The following is a 24398-nucleotide window of genomic DNA, read 5'->3' on the forward strand; positions in this document are numbered from 1 at the left end:
CGTTAACTTAGAAATATTATTTTGTACATACGACAATAGATCACTCGTGTTGTAACTTTGTTCGAGATCCAATTCTACAAATATCGAAACAGCAGCATTACGGTTATGTGAAGGTATTCCCAAATCATGAAGAGGCTTGTTTGCCAAACATAAGCACAAATCTTAAATAATAACTATTTTTTTAATTTCAGATGTAAAATCAAAGGTCATATCTGACGTATCTAACCGTTTTCGATGGAGTATATCCTCGGTCATGGTAAGTTGGTAGTATGATTCCAAACAATGCACGAACTTGACTTGGAATTGACGTTTTGCACGCGTCATTGATGCAGTTATCCCAGTGTTGGTCATTCTCCAATAAAATCAGAGCTTGGTATGCACTACGGTAAGTGTCATGTATAGTACCGTTTACAGTTCTCAAATACTCAGATTGGGGTGAATGGTGTAGAATCTTCCTATCGTGGTATCTTTGAAGATGGTAGGTTGGCCGTCGACTGACTTACCCTGTTTTCGACGTTCAAATGATTTATTTTTTGTATTCCAGGTGTAATACGAAGGCACTTCAGTATACAGCATTCTTTTTTTTGCAAAAGAATCATTTTGACATAACGAAAAGAAAGCAGTTAACGTTATATACGGTGGATTCAGGGCTCTTTGTAGCAAGTTCGATTCCGAAAAATAAACACGTTGACCATTCTGTAAATGTACCACCAAGTGAGCAACAGCTGGGCTTCGTTCATATATTGGAAATGAAAGAATTCGCCAAACAGCATCATTACTGCTTAAGTATCTTCTAGCCTGATATTGTGCGATTTCATCGATATCACTGATTTCGGACTGCAAGCCAAAAACTGCCATGTCGCTGCCTTTGTTGACGTATTTACATATGTATTTGATTGCCTTTACGGAATTATAGTATTCAAAGCTTATGTGTGCATTATATGTTTTTGATAAATAAAGGTGAATATGGAACAACCCACTGGTTATCTACTTCGATGGTGGTACCGTTATGCTTCTCTATTATTTTTGTTTTACCGCCATCTTCAGTAGATCTTCTTCTATATTGTGGGTAATCATCATTGCCAGTAATTGTGTTGGGTACTAAAAGTCGAGGATATTGCTTTGTGCACCTTCCTTTGGCCATGCATAGTGATTTTTCATTCAGTGCACCGCAAGGACCATATATCATTTTTTTTACCACAATATCATATAAGCCCTTATCGACATTTTCATCAGGTATTTCAGCGGAAATCATATCGTCTTTTTCATTAGAAGTAAATTTTATCATGTAGCCAGATTAGTATATGTGCGTATGGCAATCCTCGTTTTTGCCATTCCACTGAGTGCATCCAGCATTGCTCTGACCCAAAATACTTTAAGTTTTACTATGTAGTTTATCAGCGATTTCAATATTTCCGGAAGACACGGGCCGTAATGTCATGTCTATGAACCGCCGATTTTCCTTAAAGTAAAAGCTGCTGTATCTCGTCCCAAGATGGATTATATGTAAATGTAATAAATGAATCTGGACGACCATAGAGACGAACATACGCAATAGCATCTTGAGCATATTCATGCATATGACGCGGACTGCCAGCAAATGACGAAGGTAAAATCGTTAATCTTCCAAAGTTAGTGGTATTACGGTCATTTACAACTGCATCTCTCAAATGTATTGTTCAGAGCGGAGCTTGGTTTGATTCAGACGGATAAATAGGAAACGTTCTGATTCAATCTTTGCATACATATCAACGATGTATTGGTGAAACCACTGACGGCATTTTAAAATATAATTATCTTCATTGTGACGAATCATTAGTCTATAGGAATGATAATTCATTACGCTACATTTCTTATCCGTTTGTTTGTAAGTGGATGGATCTATCAATTTGTTATTAAAGTGATAGCCATCGGCTCCATCCCAAAAATGATAGGATATTGTAGGGCATCCTAGCATCGATGACTTTCAGCAATTCTTACCAACTGAGCGTTTCGCTTATGAGGAATAATATCTCGAGATAAAAACTGATCACCGACCATATCAGTTGCCACTTCGGCGATAGTTGGAGCATTGTATCTACGCACATGTTCACCAGTAGGCTTTTTGTATGCGGAAATAACAATTTAATGTACATCAGTAGGCATCAAATCGATTGCTGTTTTGAACAGGCGCACTAAATCATTATTTTCGTGGAAAAGATGTTGCAATTGAGAAACGATAGTCCTTTCAACATCGGGAGAAATTTCACAACGTGCATTCAATTCAGAATTTCAATCATTGATGAAGTACAGTTGAAAAAATTTATGATTCTCACCTGAGAATGGTAGAAGGGACCCTGCTCAACGATAAAGTTGCCCTTTTACTTTGAAAGTAGGCATAAATTGATCTTGATTTTTCGATTCAGATCTTTATTTATGACGTCCTCCCAACCCGAACAGGGACGACCTGCTTTCCGTGTAGCCCAAGACGGTTGGCCAAAAAGGACAAAGTTCTAGTTACCTTTTTAAAAGTCATCAAAAGTAATCAGAGGGCAATCACCCACCTCCCATATTTTTTCCCTAAATGCATCCGATAAAAAGTTTTAGATATCCATTTTGGCCAAAATAGACCAAAATTTAAATTAATATAACTTAGGAGTTGAAAAATCCTCCATATTATGCGGAAAAAGGAAAGTGATCAAAAAGTAACAAGCCCTCCTCCCTTTGCCTTATGCCTTTTTTCTCCTAATGTATCTTGTCAAAATGTTGAAATAGCCATTTTGCTCAAAAAAGTCAAAAATTCAAATTACTATCATTTGGGAGTCGAAAAATCCTCCCTCGCTCCTTGGCAAGGATTTTAACTTACGTAAGGTCCCCATTATTAGAATGTAAGGTTTTTGTGGAAAGGGTGGTTCCATTAACTTTGAAGGAAGCTAATTTGATCGGAAATTAAAACTTCTATCTCTTTTTAAGACTCAAAAGTGATCAATGGGCATCTAGCCCACGCCCCACTTTACCAGACGACATCCAGTCAAAATTTTGTGATAGCCATGCTGTTCAGAATAGTTCAGAGTAAATAGTAATCAGAGGCAACGCCATAGCGTTGCCTAGCATTTTAATCAAAATAAAGCGTTTAGGGGGGGGGGGTCAAAACATAGCTACTTAAAGGCCATATGGCTCCAATGTTTTATTATTATTTCCCCAGACGCACTTCATACGGAAGAAGTCGTTGAATAAACTACGGAGGATGGTCATTCGATTGGAAACAAGAAATTCTGGTCCTTTTTTTAAGAATCAAAAGGGATCAGGGGCCACCCCCCCCCCCGTCCCTCACGCCCCCTTTCCTCAAATGCATCCAATAAAAATTTTGTGACAGCTATTTTGTTAAAAATAGATCAAAGATCACATAACAAAACTCCAGTGTCAACACAACCCAAAAGGCCTGGGGGCAGGTATTGTTAGTTATGCGCTGAGGGAATATAATGTTCTTATAGAAAGGATGCTCGTAGCTTCAGTGAGGGCTCATTTGATTGGAAATTGAAAGTTTTAGTTCACTTTTGTCTGTCAAAAGAGATCACTCCCTTTACGCCTTTTTTCCCCGAATCCATACGATACAAATACATTTGAGATAACCCTTTTTTGAAATGGTTCAAAGATCAGACAACAAAAGCTCCAGTATCGACACAAACCCTTAGGATCTGGGAATAGGCACTATAAGTTATGTCCTGGGGACCTACATGGTTCTTATCGAAGGGATGCTCGTATAAGCTTCAAAGAGGGCTTCCCCTCCCAGCGTTTTTCCAAGAATACATCCAATCAAGTTTTTATAGAGCCATTTTCTTGAAAATTCACCAATTGTAATTAAAACTCCGGGGATGAAATAGCCCCCCATAATCCATTGGCAAGTGTTGTAAAACATGCCATAAAAGATTTTTATGGAAGGGATAGTCATATAAACTTCGCAGGGGGTTCATTCTATTGGAAATCAGAATTTCTAGTGCTCTTTTTAAAAGTGATCAATAATGATCGGAGGCCAGTTACCCCCCTCCCATGCTTTTTCCCAAAATGTATCTGATAAAATTTTAAGATAGCCATTTTGCTCAAAACAATCCAAAATTCAAACTATTATAACTTAGTGGTTGAGAAATCCTCCATAGCAGCCGGAACAAGAATTGTAACTTATGTACAATGTAATTTTTTATAAATCTATAGTGATAAATATGTAACAAGCCTCTCCCCCCTTTGCGTCTTTTTCCCCAAATACATCTCACCAAAATTTTGAAATAGCCATTTTGTTCTAAATAGTCCAAAACTCAAATTACTATGATTTAGGGTTTGAGATCCGGGAGCTAGGAATCCTCCCTAGCTCCTGGGGCAAGGATTTTAACTTATGTAAGTTGTACATTATTAGAACATAAGGTTTTTGTGGAAGGAGTGGTTGTATTAGCTTTGGAGCAGGCTCTTTCAATCCGGAACAGAAGATTCTAGTTCTTCTTAAGAGTCAAAATTGATCAATGAGCAACTAGCCTACGCATTCTCTTTCCCAAGGGGCATCCGGTCAAAATTTTGACATAGCCATGTTGTTCAGAATAGTTTAAAAACCAAATTGGTTTGCTTACGGGGTTGACCCCCCCCCCCCAACCCAGAGGAAATGGCTCTGATTTACGTAACTTAATTATTGTTACTTTGTTTACTTTGATTCTTGGGTTTAGTGATTTACGTGGTAACTTCGATTTACAGTGCACGAGCTTTAAGCTATGCAAACTGCTTATTGTTACTTTGATACCTTGTTTAATTGGATGCTTTCTTCACTTTCATACATTGTTACTTGGATATCTTCACTTTGATACTAGTTTTGAAACTTTGATGAAAGTTATCTTATTTTGAAATAAATACTGTTTTTAAAACTAGAAACTTTTCACAATCAAAAAACGAACAAAAATTAATTAACTTAATAACTTTCCGAATAAGAAGTTTTTCAAAGAAAATTAAAGGCCATTTTTAAACATAAGATCAGCAGATACAAATATCTGTTAAAATTCAAACTCAAATCAACGAGAAATCACTATTCAAGAATCAATGAATCCAAAACGGACATAAATTAAATAAACAACCATAGCATAAAAATATGCAACAATATGCAACGGTGGAAGATCGCTTAATAAACCTAAATATTTTTACTTTCAAATACTAAGATTTAGGATAATTTTTATTCATGTACGAAATGAGTAGTTTTCTGGGTACATTCCCAGAAAAAGCAGCTGCTTTTTCAGCGCATGCGCTACTTTGCTTTGAGTGCACTAAGTTTGAGTATATTAATGAATATGAATAAATGCATCAAACTTGCAAAACGCATCAATAGCTTGCAAAAATGTTGAATGATATAAGTAACGTGACGTTTCACTTCGATGTATTCGCAATGTAGATCCAAGAGGAGTTAGAAACCAGTAAATCTTAAAACGATTAAAGCTTAAATTTTAATATGCAGATCAAGATTGAAATGAACAAAAATATTTTTCTACTGAAGCATAAATGAAACCCAAAACCAACAGAAACTAAATAAACAACCATAGCTAACAAAAATACAATAAGGACTAATACAAATGAGTACATAAATCTTAAACGAGTGAAACTTAAATTGAATATGTAAATAAAGATTGAAACGAACAAATTATCTTAAAATGAGAGTTTAGGTTTTGCCTCCTCTCACTGTAAAATTCTAAAACCTACTGTCATTGACGCATTAGGCTAATGAAAACTATACGTGTCTTGAACAGTCTTGAAAAGCACAAATAAAATCAAACTTAATTTTTAATATAAAATTTTATTGATTGTTGAAAGATCGTCAGATCAAGATTTTATTTCATTGTAATTTTATTTTCATTTCCAATGCTGCAATAACTGGAAAAGAATATATTTATAATATAATTTGTTTTCAGTGAAGCACTATTGACGGAGTAGGCTGTCAACTTTGCATTTAGGGAAAAGGGCAGTATCCAAACTCTTGTTTGTAGTTAAGTTCCATTTGTCTTGAACAGCCTTGGAAAGAAACAATAAAATTATATTGAATATTGGATATATAATGATTTTAATTGCTAAAAGCTTATCAGTTCAAAATTCAATTTTAGTGTTATTTTTATGTTTATTTCTAATGTAGTAATAAGTACAAAAGAAAACAATTGTAATATAATTCCTTTTCAGTAAAGTGCCAATGATGCCGTAGGTCTTAGAATTTTACAGTGAGAGAAGGAGGCAAAACCCCAACTCTTGTTTTGTAGAGATGTGTTCGTTTCAAGCGTGATTTATATATTCATTTAAAATTTTACTCGTTTTAAGATTCATGTACTCATTTATATTAGTACCTACTGTTTGTTTGTTTGTTTGTTTGATATGATTGTTAATTTAATTTCTTTTCGTTTTTGGTTTCATTAAGACTTCAATAGAAAAATATTTCCGTTTGTTTTAAGCTTGTTTTGCATATTAAATTTAAGCATTAATTGTTTTAAGATTCACGAACTCATTTATATTAGTACCTACTGTATGTTTGTTTGCTATGATTGTTTATTTAATTTCTGTCCATTTTGGGTTTAATTTATTTTTTAATAGTAATTTCTGGCCGTTATGAGTATGAATTTTAACCTGTATCTGCTGATCAAAGTTTAATATGGGCTTTATTTTTCTTTGAAAAACTTCTTTTTCGTTAAGTTTTTTTATTAAAATAAAAAACAATAGTCAACGGTCCACCGTAAGCAACTTTGAATGAAAATAGGCGGAAGAATCCATTGTAAGGGAGTAAATTCACATTTCGTAACATTTAGTAAATTCACAATCAAGATCAATAACATTGTTGGAAACGTTGTCCGCAATATCTGAATATACAACCATGGGGTTATGCCTTATTACCTAATAATTAAATAATTCTGAGAGATTTATTGACAAATTACACATTAAACAATATATAGATTCTTTATATCTCCTTCCCTCACTCCTTCTGTTATATACTTGACTCTTTTTGCATTGCAAACAAGACTTGCAAGAATTGCAAGTAGATTATCTTCAAGAGATCTAAGAAATTAGGAATCAAAAGTTTCACAAAAACTTTTTTTTAGGGTTCACAAAAACTATACCCTATACAAACCTATACCTATGCTATACTTATACAAAAACTATACCCAAAAACTAGAACCCTCACATAGTTTTTACTTATAAATCTTGTGGTAATTTTGTGCCTATAGTTTTTTTCTAATTAATGAATATTAGTTTGACATTTAGTTATCTTGAAAAATATCAATAAAAATAAAAACTAAATTAATCAATTAATTAATCATTAAATAAATTAATCAATAACATAAAATTTCTAAAATATAGTTTTGTTTGCCTAGTAGAAATGTCATATTATAGTAAAAATAATATATATTGGGGTTATTTCCTGTTACACCCATTTTGGATTGGTGTTAATAGAGGAAAATTGCTGATACAGATATAAACTACATTCGGTGCTCCAAGTTTGATGACAATTCAACAAACATGATGAAGTGCCAGAAGTGACAGTGTCACAATCAATGAAGATTCAATATATTTTCAACGTTGTAGATAGAGGAATAAGGGCTCAAGTGAACGTTGATGCTTACTCCTATGTGGTTTTGTTGTTGTAATGTGGCACTGACAGAGTGCCACATTAGTAGAACATATGTTATTAGAAAGTAGCTCGTTGGAAAACTATATTACGAATCATGGCTGTTAGAAAACAAGGTAGTCCCGATAAAGAAAGGTGTTATTGGAGGGAGAGGGGAGGTACTTCAGAAATAAGAGAAAACGTGCACATTTCATATGAAGCTTGAATTTTTCCACTTGAGATTTTTTTTTCTATTCTTGTGTTTTGTGCACAACTTGACCTTGGAAAGTGGGATGAACAGACAGCTCGCAGAAATCACTATTTGATTTTGAAGAGGTATACATACATTTGAAACATTTTTCTATGTATAAACAAGAAAAACCTGACCACATCTGAAACACAAACACATTTGAAACAACTTTCTATGCATTAAAAGAAAAGCTTCAGCAAATCTAAAACATACTCACATTTGAAACACCTTTCTATGTATTAAAAGAAATGCCCTGCCACATTTGAAATATACTCACGTTTGAAACACCTTTTATTTATTAAAAGAGAAACCTTACCAAATCTGAAACAAATTCATAATTGAAACATCTTTCTATATATTAAACGAAATATCTTACCACGTCTGAAACAAACTCATATTTGAAACATCTTTCTACGTATTAAAGGAAAAACCTTACCGCATCTGAAACAAGTCCATAATTGAAACATCTTTCTAAATATTAAAAGAAAAACCTTACCACGTTTGAAACATCCTCACATTTTAAAAATCTTTTTATGAATTAAAAGAAAGGTCTTGCCAAAAACTTACCACATCAATTAACTGAACAAAGGCTAATCCAAATTGAACTTCTACTTTTTCTGTTAAGTTTTCGACAGGTCGAATAAGCTTATTATAGCCACGAAACAAATTTCGGACCAATCTTTCCTCATCTTCCGAACAAATAACTGTAAAAATTAAGTAATATTTAAATTAAGAATTATAAAAGACCAAACAAAATTTCAACTGAATGAAGAATAAATTAAATTCTTCTTGTAAAAAAAATTAACTTACATATTCATATATTCAAAGAACATATAACAATACGTCTAGAGTAGACACAATTCCCCAGTGCCCTCAAGATAGTGTTGTAAATGATGCACTTGGAGTATATAGGGTTTTTATGGAATGGTTGGTCGTATAAACTACAAATGGGGCTCATTTGATTTGAAAGTGGAAGTTATAGTTCTCTTATTAATAGTCAAAAGTGATCTGAGAGCAACCAGCTCCCTCCCCTCCCAAAGCTCATCATTTCCGGAAAGACATCCAATCAAATTTTGGAGATAGCAATGTTGTTCAACATAGTTCAAGGGCCCGGAAATTGTGTCTTTAAAGAAGACACCCCATCCCCACAGGTCCTAGCATAATGGAGGATAGGGTTATAAGTTATGCCTTGGGGACAAATGAGATTTCTATAGAAAGGGTGGTCGTATATACTTCAGAAGGGGACTCATTGGTTTGGTAATCAGAAATTTAGTGTCCTTTTTTAAGAGTCAATGTGATCAAAGGGCAGCTAGTTCCCCCCCCTCCACGTCGTGTTTTCCCAAAATACATCCAATGGAAGCTTTTAGACAGTCATTCTATTCAAAATAGTAAAAATATAATGTATCAATGCTTTGAGGGTTGATACAAACCCCCCGAGCCTAGGGGCGAGTTCTTTAGTTTATGTCCCCTGGACATTTAAGGTTTTATTGAAGGGACGGCTATTTAACATTAGAGGAGGCTCATTTGGGAGTTCTAGTTCCTTTTAAGAGCCAAAAGTGATGGAGGGCAGCCAACCCCCCCCCCTCGACAGCCCCTCTTTTCACCAAATGCATCGGATTGAAATTGTGAGATAGCGATTGTATTCAGAATTGTCCAAAGAATATATAACAATGCCTCTAGCGTTGACACAGCGCCCCAGAGATAGGGTTATAAGTTATGCCTTGGAGTATATACGGTTTTTAAGGAATGGGAGGTTGTATAAACTTCAGATGGGGCTCATTTGATTTGAAATTGGAAGTTATAGCGCCCTTTTAATGCTCATAAGTGAGTTGAGAGCAACCAGGTCCCTCCCCATGCTCATCATTTCTCCAAAGACATCCAATCAAATTATGAAGATAGGAATTTTGTTCATTGTAGTTCAAGGCTCCATAAAACTGTGTCCTGTAAGAAGACACCACCATCCCCAAAGCTCCTAGGGCCCTGGGGATAGGGTTGTAAGTTTTGCTCTGGAGACATATTATCTTCCAAAACACAATATTAGGAAGGATTTAATGGCACAGGTGGTTAAAGTTCCATTTCATTTGGGATATATCTGGTCTAACGTTCGATTCCTACAGCGCAAAAAATCTTTGTTTTCATTGGATTACAAAGGTTTACTCAGGAAAAAATCTTGGAGAAAAAATTTGGATGGAAAAGAAACCTCAACAAAAAATATCTCAAAATAAAATATTGAAGAAAAAAGTAATTTCGAAGAAAAATATCTCAATGAAAAAATACGCTCTAAAGAAATAAAATCTCGAAGAAAAAAAACTCCTTGAAGAAAAAAAGTCTTGAAGAAAAAAAATCTCCTATTACGTAACAACCAACTCTTAAAGTAGAAAAAGCACCTGAATCTTGAAGAAAACATTCCCTATTATGTAACAAAGAAGTGTATTATAGTATTACATAACATATATGTGTAGTATAGCATTAAGTAAAATCCAGGTGAGCGTAATAACATCTTGAGGGATTGGTAACTTCAATAGTATTGAAGTTAATAACATCTTGTATCTATGATCGTAGTATTGCCCTCTTCACTACTGATGAAAGGGAGGGTCCGAACCCTTAATTTAGCACCCTCTTACATCTGCCTTAAACGGCATTGGATTAAAATTTCAAGCTGGCCCCCTAAATGAAATTGTCCTAAAAAGATATAAATATGGCTTCAGAGAATTGATGAAAAGCATGATCGTGATTAGTTGAATCACATTGTAAAGGTGTCAAAGCATGCTAGTTCCTGATTCGAGAAGCGAGCCTCCATAGATATATTAAACAGAAATATGTTGGAACCATTATCATATAAATATTGGTCATACATAAGGACAATTACTCAGGGCTCTAGACCCTACCCTAAGGTATGAGTCCCTCCCCCTTTAATACCAGGACTAAAGACAAGGGAAAATTTAAAGCACATTCTGAAAGACTCTGAAAGAATCATAAAGAAAAAAGAAAACTTAATCTGAATGGGGAGTGCGGAATCGAAGAGTGTGCGGATTGAGGAATCGAGTAGTACTGCAACACTTTTGTTATTATAGGATGAGGTTCAGGAATGACTTTCTTGCACCAGGATTGCTTTAGATTTTAATCAAACTCGTATAGAAAGTTAAAGAAAAGATTTGGCAAAAGTTTGAATTAAAATGAAACAAATTCACCCTTTAAAGCTTGTAAAAAGTTAAACGACTATTCAATGCAGCACTATTTGACAAAGGATGTAGTACCCGTTTAGGACTAAATGAACGCAAAATTTAGGGTTGTCTAAAATGCAGTCACGTTATTTTAACAGATGTTATTAAAAAGTGATTTTAGTTCCACACTGTCCTGTTAGATTCATCAGACTTCTAACATTCAAAATCATTTCTTAAAGAGCATTAACCAGTTATTGCTGTTACTGATTAATAAATTAGTAAAAGCAATATAAAAAGGGTTGAAAAACCCGCTTTCTAGGGCTATAATGAGACAAAGGTTGAGATGGCTAGCACACGTTCTGCGGATGAACTATGACAGACTGCCAAATATATTGTCCTTGTCGGTCACCTATCTAGAGTCAAACGAATAGCAGACCCTCCTGGATTGGAGTGGGAGGATGCTATAAGGAAAAATTTAAGGAAAATGAGAACTTCTTGAGACGGTGTGAAGGGGGAGGCCTGGAATATATTGAAATATAGGAGGAGCGTGCGCAGCTTGGTGGGCCTCAGGTGGCTTGGTACTGCATTGAGCTGTTAGTAGAAGTAGTAGTAGTTGTAGTAGTAGCAGTAGGAGTAGTAGCAGTAGTAGTAGTATTAGCGGTAGTAATAGTAGTAATAGTAGTAGTAGTAGCAACAGTAGTAATTGTAGTAGTAGTAGTAGTAAATGTGGTAGTAGTAGTAGTAGTAGTAGTAGTAGTAGTAGTTGTAGTAGTTGTAGTAGTAGTAGCAGTAGTAGTGAGTAGTGGTAATAGTAGTAGTAGCAGTCCCAGCCCCCCATTGCACTTCCTGGCTGAAGGGCCAAGAAACGGAGATCAGCACCGCCGGTAGGGACTGTAAAGTTTAATGCCGTATTCTATACCTTTTCTCTCTTTTTAGTAGTTGTAGTAGTAGTAGTAGTAGTAGTAGTAGTAGTAGTAGTAGTAGTAGTAGTAGTAGTAGTAGTAGTAGTAGTAGTAGTAGTAGTAGTAGTAGTAGTAGTAGTAGTAGTAGTAGTAGTTGTAGTAGTAGTCGTAGTAGTAGTAGTAGTAGTAGTAGTAGTAGTAGTAGTAGTAGTAGTAGTAGTAGTAGTAGTAGTAGTAGTAGTAGTAGTAGTAGTAGTAGTAGTAGTAGTAGTAGTAGTAGTAGTAGTAGTAGTAGTAGTAGTAGTAGTAGTAGTAGTAGTAGTAGTAGTGGTAATTGTACATTGATAAAACTTTCTATCGTGAACATAAACAATAATTTTTGTGTAGAAATGAACTATTAAATTATATTTAGATCAAAATATTCATTCAAAGTAAGTATCTTAAGACGCTAGCCTTCAAGTACTGTTAGAGCAACATTGGGTAACCCATGAGAGGGTATATTTCCCTTGGGTAGAATGTGTCGTATGCTACAGAATTTGTGTCGAGGGAATTATCGATTTTCCGTTTGATTCGTGGAATCAGATTTTCGATTTCTCTCCTTATGAGACCTTGAATATACAAAAAGAAGGGTGTTTATCTTTATCTTTTTCTTTTTAGTAAGCTTGTTCCATAAATATAGGCAAAAGGTGGTATTTTCCCCTTTCTTATAATAAATAATTCACTCTCGAGGATATGAAAGATATTACACGAGTAAGTTTTTCCCTTTCACTAGTCTTTTTATGAATTCATATTTGCCTCATAATAAGATTCAATAGCAAAATCCCTAGTTTAAGAATAGACATTTCCATGATTTTTGTTTTTATTAGAATTCGTAGGTACTATGAGAGGAAAAGTAAAAATTACTAGAATTATTTAAAGGTTATAGATTTGAGTCACTATTGTAAGAAGAACACGTTTTATTGTAGCAAAACATACCAGGATATTTCCACCCAAACAAACAAATGCTTATCCATGCTTTGATGGTTTTAAGTTAGTTATTTGCTGTTGTGAACGGATTCCTTTTTTATTTCATTATAATTTCTGGTCATTTTGAGTTTGAATTATTATAGACTTCATTCCTATTGGTATCAAGTTTGACTTTGCTCTTTACTTTTCTTAAAAAAATTTCTGTCTCGGAAATATTTATCAAATTAATATGAGAAAATAAATTATTACAACTCTAAATCCGTTTTTTCAATTCAACTTCCTCTTATTTCAACTCTAAATCCGGTTTTTTTTTTAAGATCTCAACATATCAGTAGCACCAAACTTATGGATATCCATACCGCCGAAACAACAATTACTTGTACAAATATCGCCAAAGCAAAAATAAAAACTACTTATTATAACGAAAGTAAAAAAAAACTTGTATATGGCTCATGTTTTGAATATTAAATAAAGAAGGGCAAACCCAATATGCAAAAAAGTTAAATGGTCACAAATAGATCGAATAAAGCCTAGTTAAAACCTTCTGGGAAGGTCAACCATGGTTCAGGGCATTATCAGCAATTTTGTGTTGAGACTTTTTAATCAGAGGAGCTATTTTTAGGGGGAAGGGGGATGTTTTACCAAAAACTTTCGAAAAATGCATTAACAATTTGATTGCATGCATTTTACTCGGGGGGGGGGGGGTCAAATCCAGTAACTCCCTGAATTTTAGTATTCCAAGCCCTTAGTTCAATCTTATCATCAGCACATGCGGAATAGCGAGTACCTGATGTAGAGAAGGGAACATTATGTAAGTAGAGTAAACTAATCTCAGTTATATAATAGCCTAATAGTTCATTGTCTATTCGCTCTTACTCCTTTCTGGTCTATTTCTAGTTGCAACAAGAGGCAACAAGTTCACTACCTTCATTTTAAAATTTTAAAGTATTTGATAAAGCTCCCAGTAGGGATAAATAACTCCATCTTGCAGGGAAAGTATCGACTGGTAAATCCAGCTGGAGTTATTGAGAAGCATATTAGTAATTTGTCTTCTTAAAGTCTAATACACAGATTGTTCCCATCTTTGTTCATTTCTGTTTGTCCCGTATTCGCAAATGTTAAAGTTCTTCTTGATTTGTTTTGTTTTTTCTCTTGTTTTTTTTGTTTTTGTTTTTCTTTCTTTTCTCTATCTTTTTCTGGGCATTCCCAATTATTTCAATATGATGTATATAAATAAAATTAAAAATTAATACCGACTTACTACATTCAATTTACTACCAACCAAACTAACTAAGAACGAACCATAATTATGTTTCTAGTTCGATAATTTGCAGTAAACACTAAATTTTTACGTTTCTCAGCAATTCACTTAAAGCCAATTTCTCCAAACAAATTAGAAATAGGCCTATATAGTCTAACAAATCAGAACCTAGATGGGCTAATTATTATCAGCAAGTCATCAGCATATGCATATAAGACAAATTAGTTAGCGTACAAAGGACAGTAAAAATGGAAGCTGATATGTTTAATTGGTTATGTGGAAAGTTAAATATCTTCAAGAATTGGGAAAAGGTTGGAGTTGGACTTTTGGCGAAAAAGTGCTCCATATTGAGCTATGCAGCTTTTGTAGTAGCCAAATTAAAAAATGGAGATAAGATGAAAAGTCAGCAAAAAAAGTTACTCCATATTGGGCTATGCAGCTTTTGTAGAAGCCAAATTTAACAAGAGCTAAGAGCTCATATGACACTTGTGACGAGGTCGGAAGAGCCAAGAGCTCACATGGCATGAGCTTTAGAAAAATTCTAAGAATAAATAGATTAATTTAAAAGGAAAATCAGAGGCTTAATGCCCGTCGGGATTTAAAATAAGAGCTCTGAGACACGAGGTCCTTCTAAATATTAAAATTCATTAAGATCCGATCACCCAATCGTAAGTTAAAAATACCTCATTTTTTCTAATTTTTCCTCTCCCTTCAGCCTTCCCAGATGGTCGAATCGGGGAAAACGACTTTATCAAGTCAATTTGTGCAGGTCCCTGACACGCCTACCAGTTTTCACCGTCCTAGCACGTCCAAAAGCACCGAACTCGCCAAAGCGCTGGGCCCCCTTAACTCCTCCAAAGAGAGTGGACCCAGTCCTTTTACGTCAACCACGTATGTATGACATTTGCTTTTTCTACCCACCAAGTGTCATCCCAATCTCTCCACTCTAAGCGCTTTCCAAGATTTCCAGTTTCCCCCTCCAACTCCTCTCAATGTCACCAGATCTGGTCGGTATTTAAAATAGGAGCTCTGAGGCATGATTTCCTTCTAAATATCAAATTTAATAATACTTCACGAACGGTCACCCGCTCTTAAGTTAAAAATACCTCAATTTTTCTGATTTTTCTGGATTAACACCCCCTCCAACTCCCCCAATGAGAGTGAATTCAGCCTGGTTATGTAAATCACGTGTCTAGGACTTGTGCTTGTTCTTCCCACCAAGTTTCATACTGATCTCTCTACTCTAAGTGTTCTCCAAGATTTCCGGTCCCCCCCCCCCGACTTTCCCCAATGACACTGGATCCAGTCGGGATTCTAAATAAGAGATCTGGGTTGCGAGGTCCTTATATAAAATATCATTAAGATCCAATAAACTTCGTAAGTTAAAAATATCTTATTTTTTCTAATTTTGGAGAATTAACCCTCCACCCAACTCCCCCAAAGAGAGCGAATCTATTCCAGTTATATCTAGGACTTGTGCTTATTTTTGCATCAAATTTCATCCCGATCCCTCCACTCTAAGTGTTTTCGGAGATTTTAGGTTCCCTCCTACAACTCCCCCCAATGTCACCGAATCTAGTCGGGATTTAAAATAAGAGCTCTGAAACACGATATCCTTCTAAAGATCAAATTTCATTAAGATCTGCTCAGCCGTTCGTAAGTTAAAAATACCTCAATTTTCTAATTTTTCCGAATTCCCCCAGAGAGAGCGGATACAGTACGGTTATGTCAATCACGTATCTAGGGCTTGTGCCTATTCTTCCCACCAAGTTTCATCCTGATCTCTCCCTTCTAAGAATTTTCCAAGATTTCCGCCCCCCCCCCAACTCCCCCCAATGAAACTCGATTCGGTCAGGATTTAAAATAAGAGATCTAAGTTACGAGTTCCTTCTAAATATGAAATTTCGTTAAGATCCGATCACTCCTTCGAAAGTTAAAATACCTCATTTTTTCTAATTTTTCAGAATTAACCCTCCCCTCAACTCCCCCCAAGAGAGGGAATCCGTTCCGGTTATGCCAATTACGTATCTAGGACTTACGCTTATTTTTCCCACCAAGTTTCATACAGATCCCTCCACTCTAAGCGTTTTCCAAGATTTTAGGTTCCCCCTTCAACTCCCCCCATTGTCGCTGGATCCGGTCGGAAATTAAAATAAGAGTTCTGAGACACGATATCCTTCTAAATATCAAATTTCATTAAGATCCGATTATCCTTTCGTAAGTTGAAAATACCTCATTTTTTCTAATTGTTCCGAATTAACCGCCCCCCCCCCCCAGTGGTTGAGTCGGGGAAACGACTATTTCTAATTGAATCTGGTCTGGTCCCAGATACGCCTGCCCAATTTCATCGTCCTAGCTTATCTGGAAGTGCCTAAACTAGCAAAACTGGGACCAACAGACCGACACAATTTGTGATCGCTATATGGCACTTGGTATTTACCAAGTGCCATAAAAAATGGAGATAAGATGAAAAAACAGCAAAAAAATGTTACTCCATATTGGGCTATGCAGCTTTTGTAGTAGCCAAATTTTTAAAAAGGAGATAAGATGAAAAATCAGCAAAAAAAACAGCAAAAAAATCAGCAAAATAGCTTAAGGAGATGTTCCTTTCCTTTGAGGGCATAGTTGTCTTGATTTGTAAAGGTATATACTGTTGTATAAGTTTCCAATTCACCAAATAGAACAATAAGGCTTTATTGTTAATGTCCTTGGTATTTCAACCACTAATATAAAAAATTAAGAACAATATTAATTTGTATACAGTCAAACAATGCGGGCTTCAAATCTACTTTCAGTTGGAATTTGTAAATCAAAATTTTCTGGCTTTTCCCTTCAAATTCCATAATTTAACATGTAAGCAAAGTAGCTGAGAAAATTCACGTTTCTTGATTTTCAACGGCTTCTATTTGCATATCAACCGAAACACAACAGCAAAAAGGGAGCAAAAAGGGAGCCGAAGCAGATTATCTTGCAGAAATAATATTTTCCTACGTAAGAGGGATTTTGACATTGATGCTCGTAAAAGTTAACACCAGAAAAGAGTCAATCAGTGAAATGTCAGCCATCAAAATATGAAGTTGTTCAAGATGCCCACGATGTCTTGAGTTGCACATAAAGTGGAACATTTGGATTTTAAGGGATGTCAAAATGTCAACTTCTAGCACCTGTCTTCTTCAGTATATCAGATTATGGAGGTCTCACGTCTTTATCAGCTTGATTTGACAATGTTCATGTGCGTAAATATGAGTTTCTCCTCCCTAAACAAGTTAAAAGGTTGTCTTATAATTTCTTCTATCTTCATTTATGTAATCGGTCAGTCTCCGTAAAAACCAGCCAATCCCTCCTCAGAAAATAATAACGTTGCCGTATCACATAAATTGCGGTTATTTCTGGAGACGTTTTGCACACAGTCAATTGGTTTTTGATAATTAAATAAAAAAACAAGTTTTTTAATTGAAAGTAAGGAGCAACATTAAAACTTAAAACGAATATAAATTATTCCGTGTATGAAAGGGGCTGTTCCCTCCTCAATGTCCCGCTCTTTACGCTAAAGTTTGACTCTTTCTCTCAGTTCTACTGTATAAAACAGTAAATAGCTTTAGCGTAAAGAGCGGGACGCTGAGGAGGGAACAGCCCCTTTCATACACGGAATAATTTTTGTTCGTTTTAAGTTTTAATGTCGCTCCTTACTTTCAGTTAAAAACTTGTTTTTTTTATTTAATTTCTGAACGCTTTTCAATTAATGCATGTTTGATTTTGGCTCTCCGCAAATGGATAATTAAAACGAAATTTGCGCATTTATTTTTTTTTTTGGTAAATGGCTTTCTCTTAGTTCTGATCAGACGATTCTGAAAAAAAGGGTGAGGGAGGAGGCCTAGTTGCCCTCCAATTTTTCAGTTATTTAAAAAGGCAACTAGAATTTTTAATTTTTAACGAATTTTTTTATTAGTAAAAAAATATACATAACTTACAAATTAACTTACGTAATTAACTTCTATATTTGTATATTTTTATAATGTATATGAGGGGGTTTGCCCCCTCATTAATACCTCGCTCTTAACACTAAAGCTTTAATTTTGTCCCAATTCTTTAATACTGACCCCTGAATCACAAAGGCTGTAGAATAAATAACTACAAATACTAAAAATACTTTAGCGTAAAGAGCGAGGTATTTAGGAAGAGATGAACCCCCCCCCCCTTATGCGTAATTATCTCTTTTCTTTTTAAGTTTAAATGCTGATCCTTACTTTAAGTGGAAAAAACTTTTTCATATTTATTTTTTCATTGTTTTTTTTTTTTTTAATGGTGCTAGAAAATCCTGCGCCCTCTTCATGGAATTTCGAATCTCCCATGACAAATTCCTCCAAGGAAAGATCCTCCTAAGTTGTCCACTCCCTTCCTCCCCCCTCCCCAACCAAAAAATCCCTCTGAAAAGTTCTGTACACTTCCAAATAACCATTAATGTATGTGAACGCTGGTCAAAGTTTGTAACTTGCAGCCCCTTCCCCAGAGACTGTGGGGGAGTAAGTGAGCCCCAAAGACATAGTTATAATGTTTTTCAACTATGCTGAAAAAATGGCTATCTCAAAATATTGATCCGTTGACTTTGGCAAAAATGAGCGTGGGAGGGGGCCTAGGTGCCCTCCAATTTTTTTTTGTCACTTAAAAAGGGCACTACAACTTTTAATTTTCGTTATAATAAGCCCTCCCGCGACATTCTAGGACCACTTGGTCGATACGATTACCCCTGGAAAAAAAACCAAAAAAACAAACAAACAAACAAAAAAATAAACACGCACCCGTGATCGGTCTTCTGGCAAAAAAATACCATGTTCCACGTTTTTGCAGATAGGAGCTTGAAACTGCTACAGTAGGGTTCTCTGATACGCTGAATGCGATGGTGTGATTTTCGTTAATCACATGCCTTTATTCATCCTATGCCTTTTAGTGGTGTTTCCTCCTATTTTCCAAAACAAGGCAAATTTTCTCAGGCTCGTAACTTTTGATGAATAAGACTAAATTTAATGAAACTTATTTATTTAAAATCAGCATAAATTTAATTCTTTTGATGTATCTATTGGTATCGAAATTCAGTTTTTTAGAGTTTCGGTTACTATTGAGCCGAGTCGCTCCTTACTACAGTTCGTTACCAGGGACTGTTTGATCACAGATCTTCTTTTTTGTTTGTGTGTGTTTTACAAAGGAACTATCTATAACAACGGGGAAAAAAATTCGACATCTTAATGCTTGAAAAGGGATACTTTATATTCACTATCCCGATTGTTTTTGTGTATTATATTTTTGGCAACAGATCAATCAGAACTGACCATTTTGTTTAATCAATAGGCTTTAAGCGTTATGATGTGCTTTTTCTTGTGGAATGATCGTTCCACAACATTATTCCAGGTGATATTTAGCATCATTTATTATTCCACGTAAATTATTCCAGAATCGTTCCAGAGAATAATTCTAGGTAGATGTGTAGCATCAAATAAGGCGGTTTTCCAGCAATTCCTCCTGGACGTTTCCTCCACCAGATACTTAATAAAATGAGTGCATGCAAGTTTGTCTCTTCACCTCCATAAGCGGTGCACTAGGAGGTAGAAATTCTGAAAGGGTGTGAGGCGGTGCACTTGTAGACGACAGTCACTAAGAAACATCGAGCGTTTTCTTTAAGGAAAGCAATTCGTTCTAATATTAGTAGTATCAATTTAGAGCGAGGAGGGGAAGTACGTTACCTCCTTTGATGATTTTAAAGATGCTATTTATGATAATGTGATATTTGCAAATTTATGATATTCAAGATGCTATTTTTGATCATTTTTGAAAGTGGCTATTCTAAGTTGTTAGCTACCAATGCAACCCGGATAAAATTAAAATAAAATTTCAAAATAAAATAATAACTTTTAATTCGTCAATTAATCTTGCCGTCAACCCATTTCTACCAACTGCAAAAATCAGAGATATTGAATTAACTTTTATTATAGGTATTTCGTTTTTAGTAAAGTATTCCCAACACTACTTTCATGCTATGTTCCAAATTTAATAGGTTTTGTTTACTAGCACTGACATATTTTGCATCATAATATTTCGATGTTTTTCGAGAATTCTCGATTTCCTAAAAACGCATAAAAAAGTCATGATCTCAGAAAAAGTAATAAGTATTCCAAGTTAATTTAAAATCCCAAATTCCAACTTTATGACAAAAAGCAACTGCTGATAATGATGATTTTTCACTTTGTTGTGAAACGCTACAAATTATCCGTTGCAACCAACTGTGAATGGCCGTGGCCTCTTATGAACTTCAAATATCCAGTTTTCGGGGATATTACGTGGGAGGTTCATTTCATAGAGGAGTTTACCATGAGGGAAGAGAATTGCTATGAAGGGGGCGCAGGGTTTTCTATCATTATTAAAAAACAAAAATAGTCAGAAAATTATAAAAAAAAGTTTTTTCAACTGGAAGTAAGAAGCAGCATTAAAACTTAAAAGGAACAGAAACTATTGCATGCAAACGAACAGAATTGAACAGAAATATACAGAACAATTTATGTTCGTTTTAAGTTTTAATGTTGCTCCTTAAATTCAGTTGAAAAAACTTGTTTTTTTTTTATTTAATTAAAGAAAAAAGACAATAGCGAAGAAATGTTAATGCTTTTCTCTTGCTTGATTTAATATAGTTTAAGAGTCATTAAATTGTTTATATTATTTCACCATTAATTTAAAATATTTTTAACTTAATTATAGCTAGTTAGCTTCTACTTCAACATAGGAAATAGACTTTTGAATAACAGTTCGATTACAACTGTGTATAGAGCACGTTTTGCTGTGACACCTTCACAAAATATCAAAAAATCACAAAATATCAATTTTGTTATCACAAAATATTAATGTCGCACGAAGCATTGATTTTCTTTAAATCGTCTTTCTAAAAAAAATCATTATCATCATTTTTCTTTTCTTCAGAGAAAACTTTAAACTGCCAAAAAGTAGTGCAAAATTCAGAAAATTTAGGGGGGAGGATAAATTTTCTGAAATCTAGAAGTGGGGTAAATTTGTCTTTTTCAATCTTTTAAATGAAGTTATCAAAAAAGGTAATTTTTCAACAAACAAACACCAGAAAAGGTATTTTTTCAAAATACAAAATTGGCACATACTCCCTTCCCTCATTGACGCTTCTTCTGATAAAAAAAACTAACAAATCCAAGCTAGACTGATGTTTTTCTCATTCTCATGAAGAAAAGAATGTGCAGACATTGTTATTTAGTTTCCAGTGTATAATTTATACGGTAAGCCTAGGCGAATACATTCTTCCCTAAAAGTGAGGTCACAATATATGACTTAAACCTACTTTTACTGGGGAGCTACAAAGACAGACCATGTCTGAATCCTTTTACTAATTAATCTATAGGGTGTGATAGGGGAAACACAAAAGGGAAAGGAAAATCAATTAAATGTCCTACTCTTGTGGAAAATCGTACTATTTCTACTAAATTAAGTAATGAAAGACCTATTCCTAAACTGTAGTGTAACGGAAATATTATTGGTAAACTAGGAACAGTGTTTGCTGAAACTTTGCCTTATTATAAAAGTTCATCTTCTAAATAGAGATAATTTGTTTTTACCCTACTTCGCTAGGACAATGCCCTAGAAGAAAAAAGCATGTTAAAGTAGAATATCAAAGGCCCAGGGCGTCTTTTCACTGATGGAAAAAAGTTTGGAAGAATAGGAAGATAAGTATTCAAACCAAGATTAAAATATTGGAAGATACAGTGATGACAGTGGTCAAATATGATTCTGAAGCATGGGTGCCCCGAAAGGCAGAAAAATCCGCCTTTCGGTAATTTCCGGAAAAACTACCTACGGATTGTTCTGTGTACCCGGCTGACTGACCGTATTTCAAACAGTAGGCTACACAAAAAGTGGGGTTTAATCCTGCTTTCTAGAGCGGATGAACGATTGCCAAAGATTGTCCTTTGGCGAACTGTCAAGGGAATTTGCTATACCCACAGCTTTTGATGTGCGTATGCATGCATATGTTTATAAATTCACAAAATGAAACTGATGGAGAAAAAAAGATGCAAATTTAATAAAAAGAAGAAAAATATTTAAAAATGGTGCTATAATTTGATTTCGTGACTGCATTTCAAAAGTCTTTCAATTCTAAATTTAGCTCTTATTATTCAATAGTAATAAATTATTCGATTTTTAGTTTTGCATAATTTTTACAGACGTTTCTATTGAAAGCTTTAAGCTTTTGTGAGGAAACAATTGCTGAAACACTGAACGTATATTCGACATATTTTCACCTCGCATGTACACTTTTACCTGTTTTATAGAAGAAACTAGAAGAAACTATATTTTCTAGAAGAAACTAAATAAGTCTATAAATAGCAAATCAAATTATTTTTGGTATTCTTTGAGGTAGATACCCTGAAATATTTTTTATCACCTATCACGGCCGGTCTCCCCTAACTTGAAGTAGTAAGAATGCCTCAGCAAATGCAACCAGGGGAATGGCTTTCTATAAAGGAATCTCTCTCGCTCACTTTTTTTTAAGCGGGAATATACTTCTTTCGGCACTTGTTAATTAAACGAAACACATCCAAGAATTGAGGTTAGATTAATCCTAATGAAATATAACCTTTAAATAACTTCTATTTTACATAGTTATATAATTTGGGATATATACTTGCACATCAGGGGGTGGGAGTAAAGTATTTTCAAAGGGCCCATCCCCCCAAATGTGCAAATACATATACCGAATTATATAAGTCAAATGCATTCTGTCATCCGTCATTTGTGCTTGTGGTTATGAAACCGGTCTTATTAGATCAAACCTATGCATAATTCTTGAGTGTGTTTCGTTTAATTAACAAGTAGGCTACACTTCTTTCATTTTGGCTGATAAATGAAGAGACACATATTCCAAAATGATAGAGAACAGGGGCTTTTTATGAGCAGCTTCTGAACCTTCCGGAGGCTACTTTACTTATTCACTGATTTGTTCTTTTATAAATTCTTTCTGCAACGAACACCTACCGGGGATTCTGAAAAATCAGACACATATGGATAACCCATTGGCTCCCACATGCAGAGCAGCTGGCAGCAGACCGTACTGCATGACCGCCATGCATGGGGGATGGGATGACACCCTCCCCCAATGTGTTTGGTCATTCAAAAAAAAAAAAGTCGGTAAAATCGTGGTACTTCGCGCCAGGATTTTTCGGACGCTGCTAAAATTCTTTGCTCGTTTCAGTAAAGATTACGAAAATACTGACAAGTCATCTACATAAATTTTGAACTTGATCGGTAAACGCAGCAGTTTTACCGAGTCGGGTCGTGATTTTACAGATGGTGCCACAACTTTGCATTTGGTTAAATAATCAGCATTAAAATAGCGAGGTGATTTGTACCGAAATCTAAATCTCGGTTAGTTAGTGCAGCTGTTTTACCGATTCGTGCAGCGATTTTGCATATTGTATTTGAACCGGACATTATGTTAATTATTGACAAAAACAGTCAGTAAAAATGACCAGCCAGTCGGTAAAATCTTTTGCTCCCCTCCTCCCAGAATTTTTGGCTAATAACGACGCTAGATGGACCAAAAAAGTCTCGAAGATCCTGGATGCCGGGCAGAGACTTAAGACTTGCGAAACTTAAGAAGAAGGAAAAATACTGATTTTACCTTCTTCTTTTGATGAGTGGGTAAAGTACAGTTGTAATCTGTCAGTTGGTTGCAGCTACACAATCAATCGTGTAGTTTCTGACTGAGGCTGTTGTATCTGTCATGAGTTGTGTCATGATCTATTATTTCTTTCCCTGACTTGTTCTTTCGCAGATTTGTCTTGCATCAAAGGACAACAAATTTTCTGGAGAACAAAAAGGCACATAATGTTGCCAGGGTAACACTGTCATGATGACTGAGAAAAAGGACCATGGCATCCTGTCAGTTGTTTTTAGCGGCATTATCACTCGTGACCAATGGAAAGAGTAGAGCGGTAATTATTTTTGGGATATTCGGTTCAGTAAGATTTCTAGTCCATATTCTTAAATTGATTGGTCACTTGTCAAGAACCTTTCCTGTGTCGTCTCGGTTGAATGGTCAAGGGTCCAAGCTTGAGTCCCAAAGGCTCTAAGTTTAAATTATATTGCAATTTGTTATAAGGAACCTCGCTCAGTGCGATATCTTGTCAAGGAGCTCGGATCAAGGAGTCATTTATCACTGTTTTTTCCTTGCAGCCTCTCTCACTGTCTCTAT

At 35.1% G+C, this 24398-nt stretch overlaps 1 protein-coding gene across 1 annotated transcript in view; it reads right to left on the reverse strand.

The window, feature by feature from the left end:
* LOC136039287 (acetylcholine receptor subunit beta-like 1) overlaps positions 1–24398 on the reverse strand; it is a 128358-nt gene that overhangs the window by 97008 nt on the left and 6952 nt on the right. The window contains exon 3 of the mRNA XM_065722889.1: positions 8412–8548. Within this exon, the coding sequence (XP_065578961.1) occupies positions 8412–8548 (137 nt within the window). The remainder of the gene's footprint in view (positions 1–8411; positions 8549–24398) is intronic.

This window comes from Artemia franciscana, chromosome 19 (genome assembly GCF_032884065.1).
Source record: "Artemia franciscana chromosome 19, ASM3288406v1, whole genome shotgun sequence".
Classification (NCBI taxonomy): domain Eukaryota; kingdom Metazoa; phylum Arthropoda; class Branchiopoda; order Anostraca; family Artemiidae; genus Artemia; species Artemia franciscana.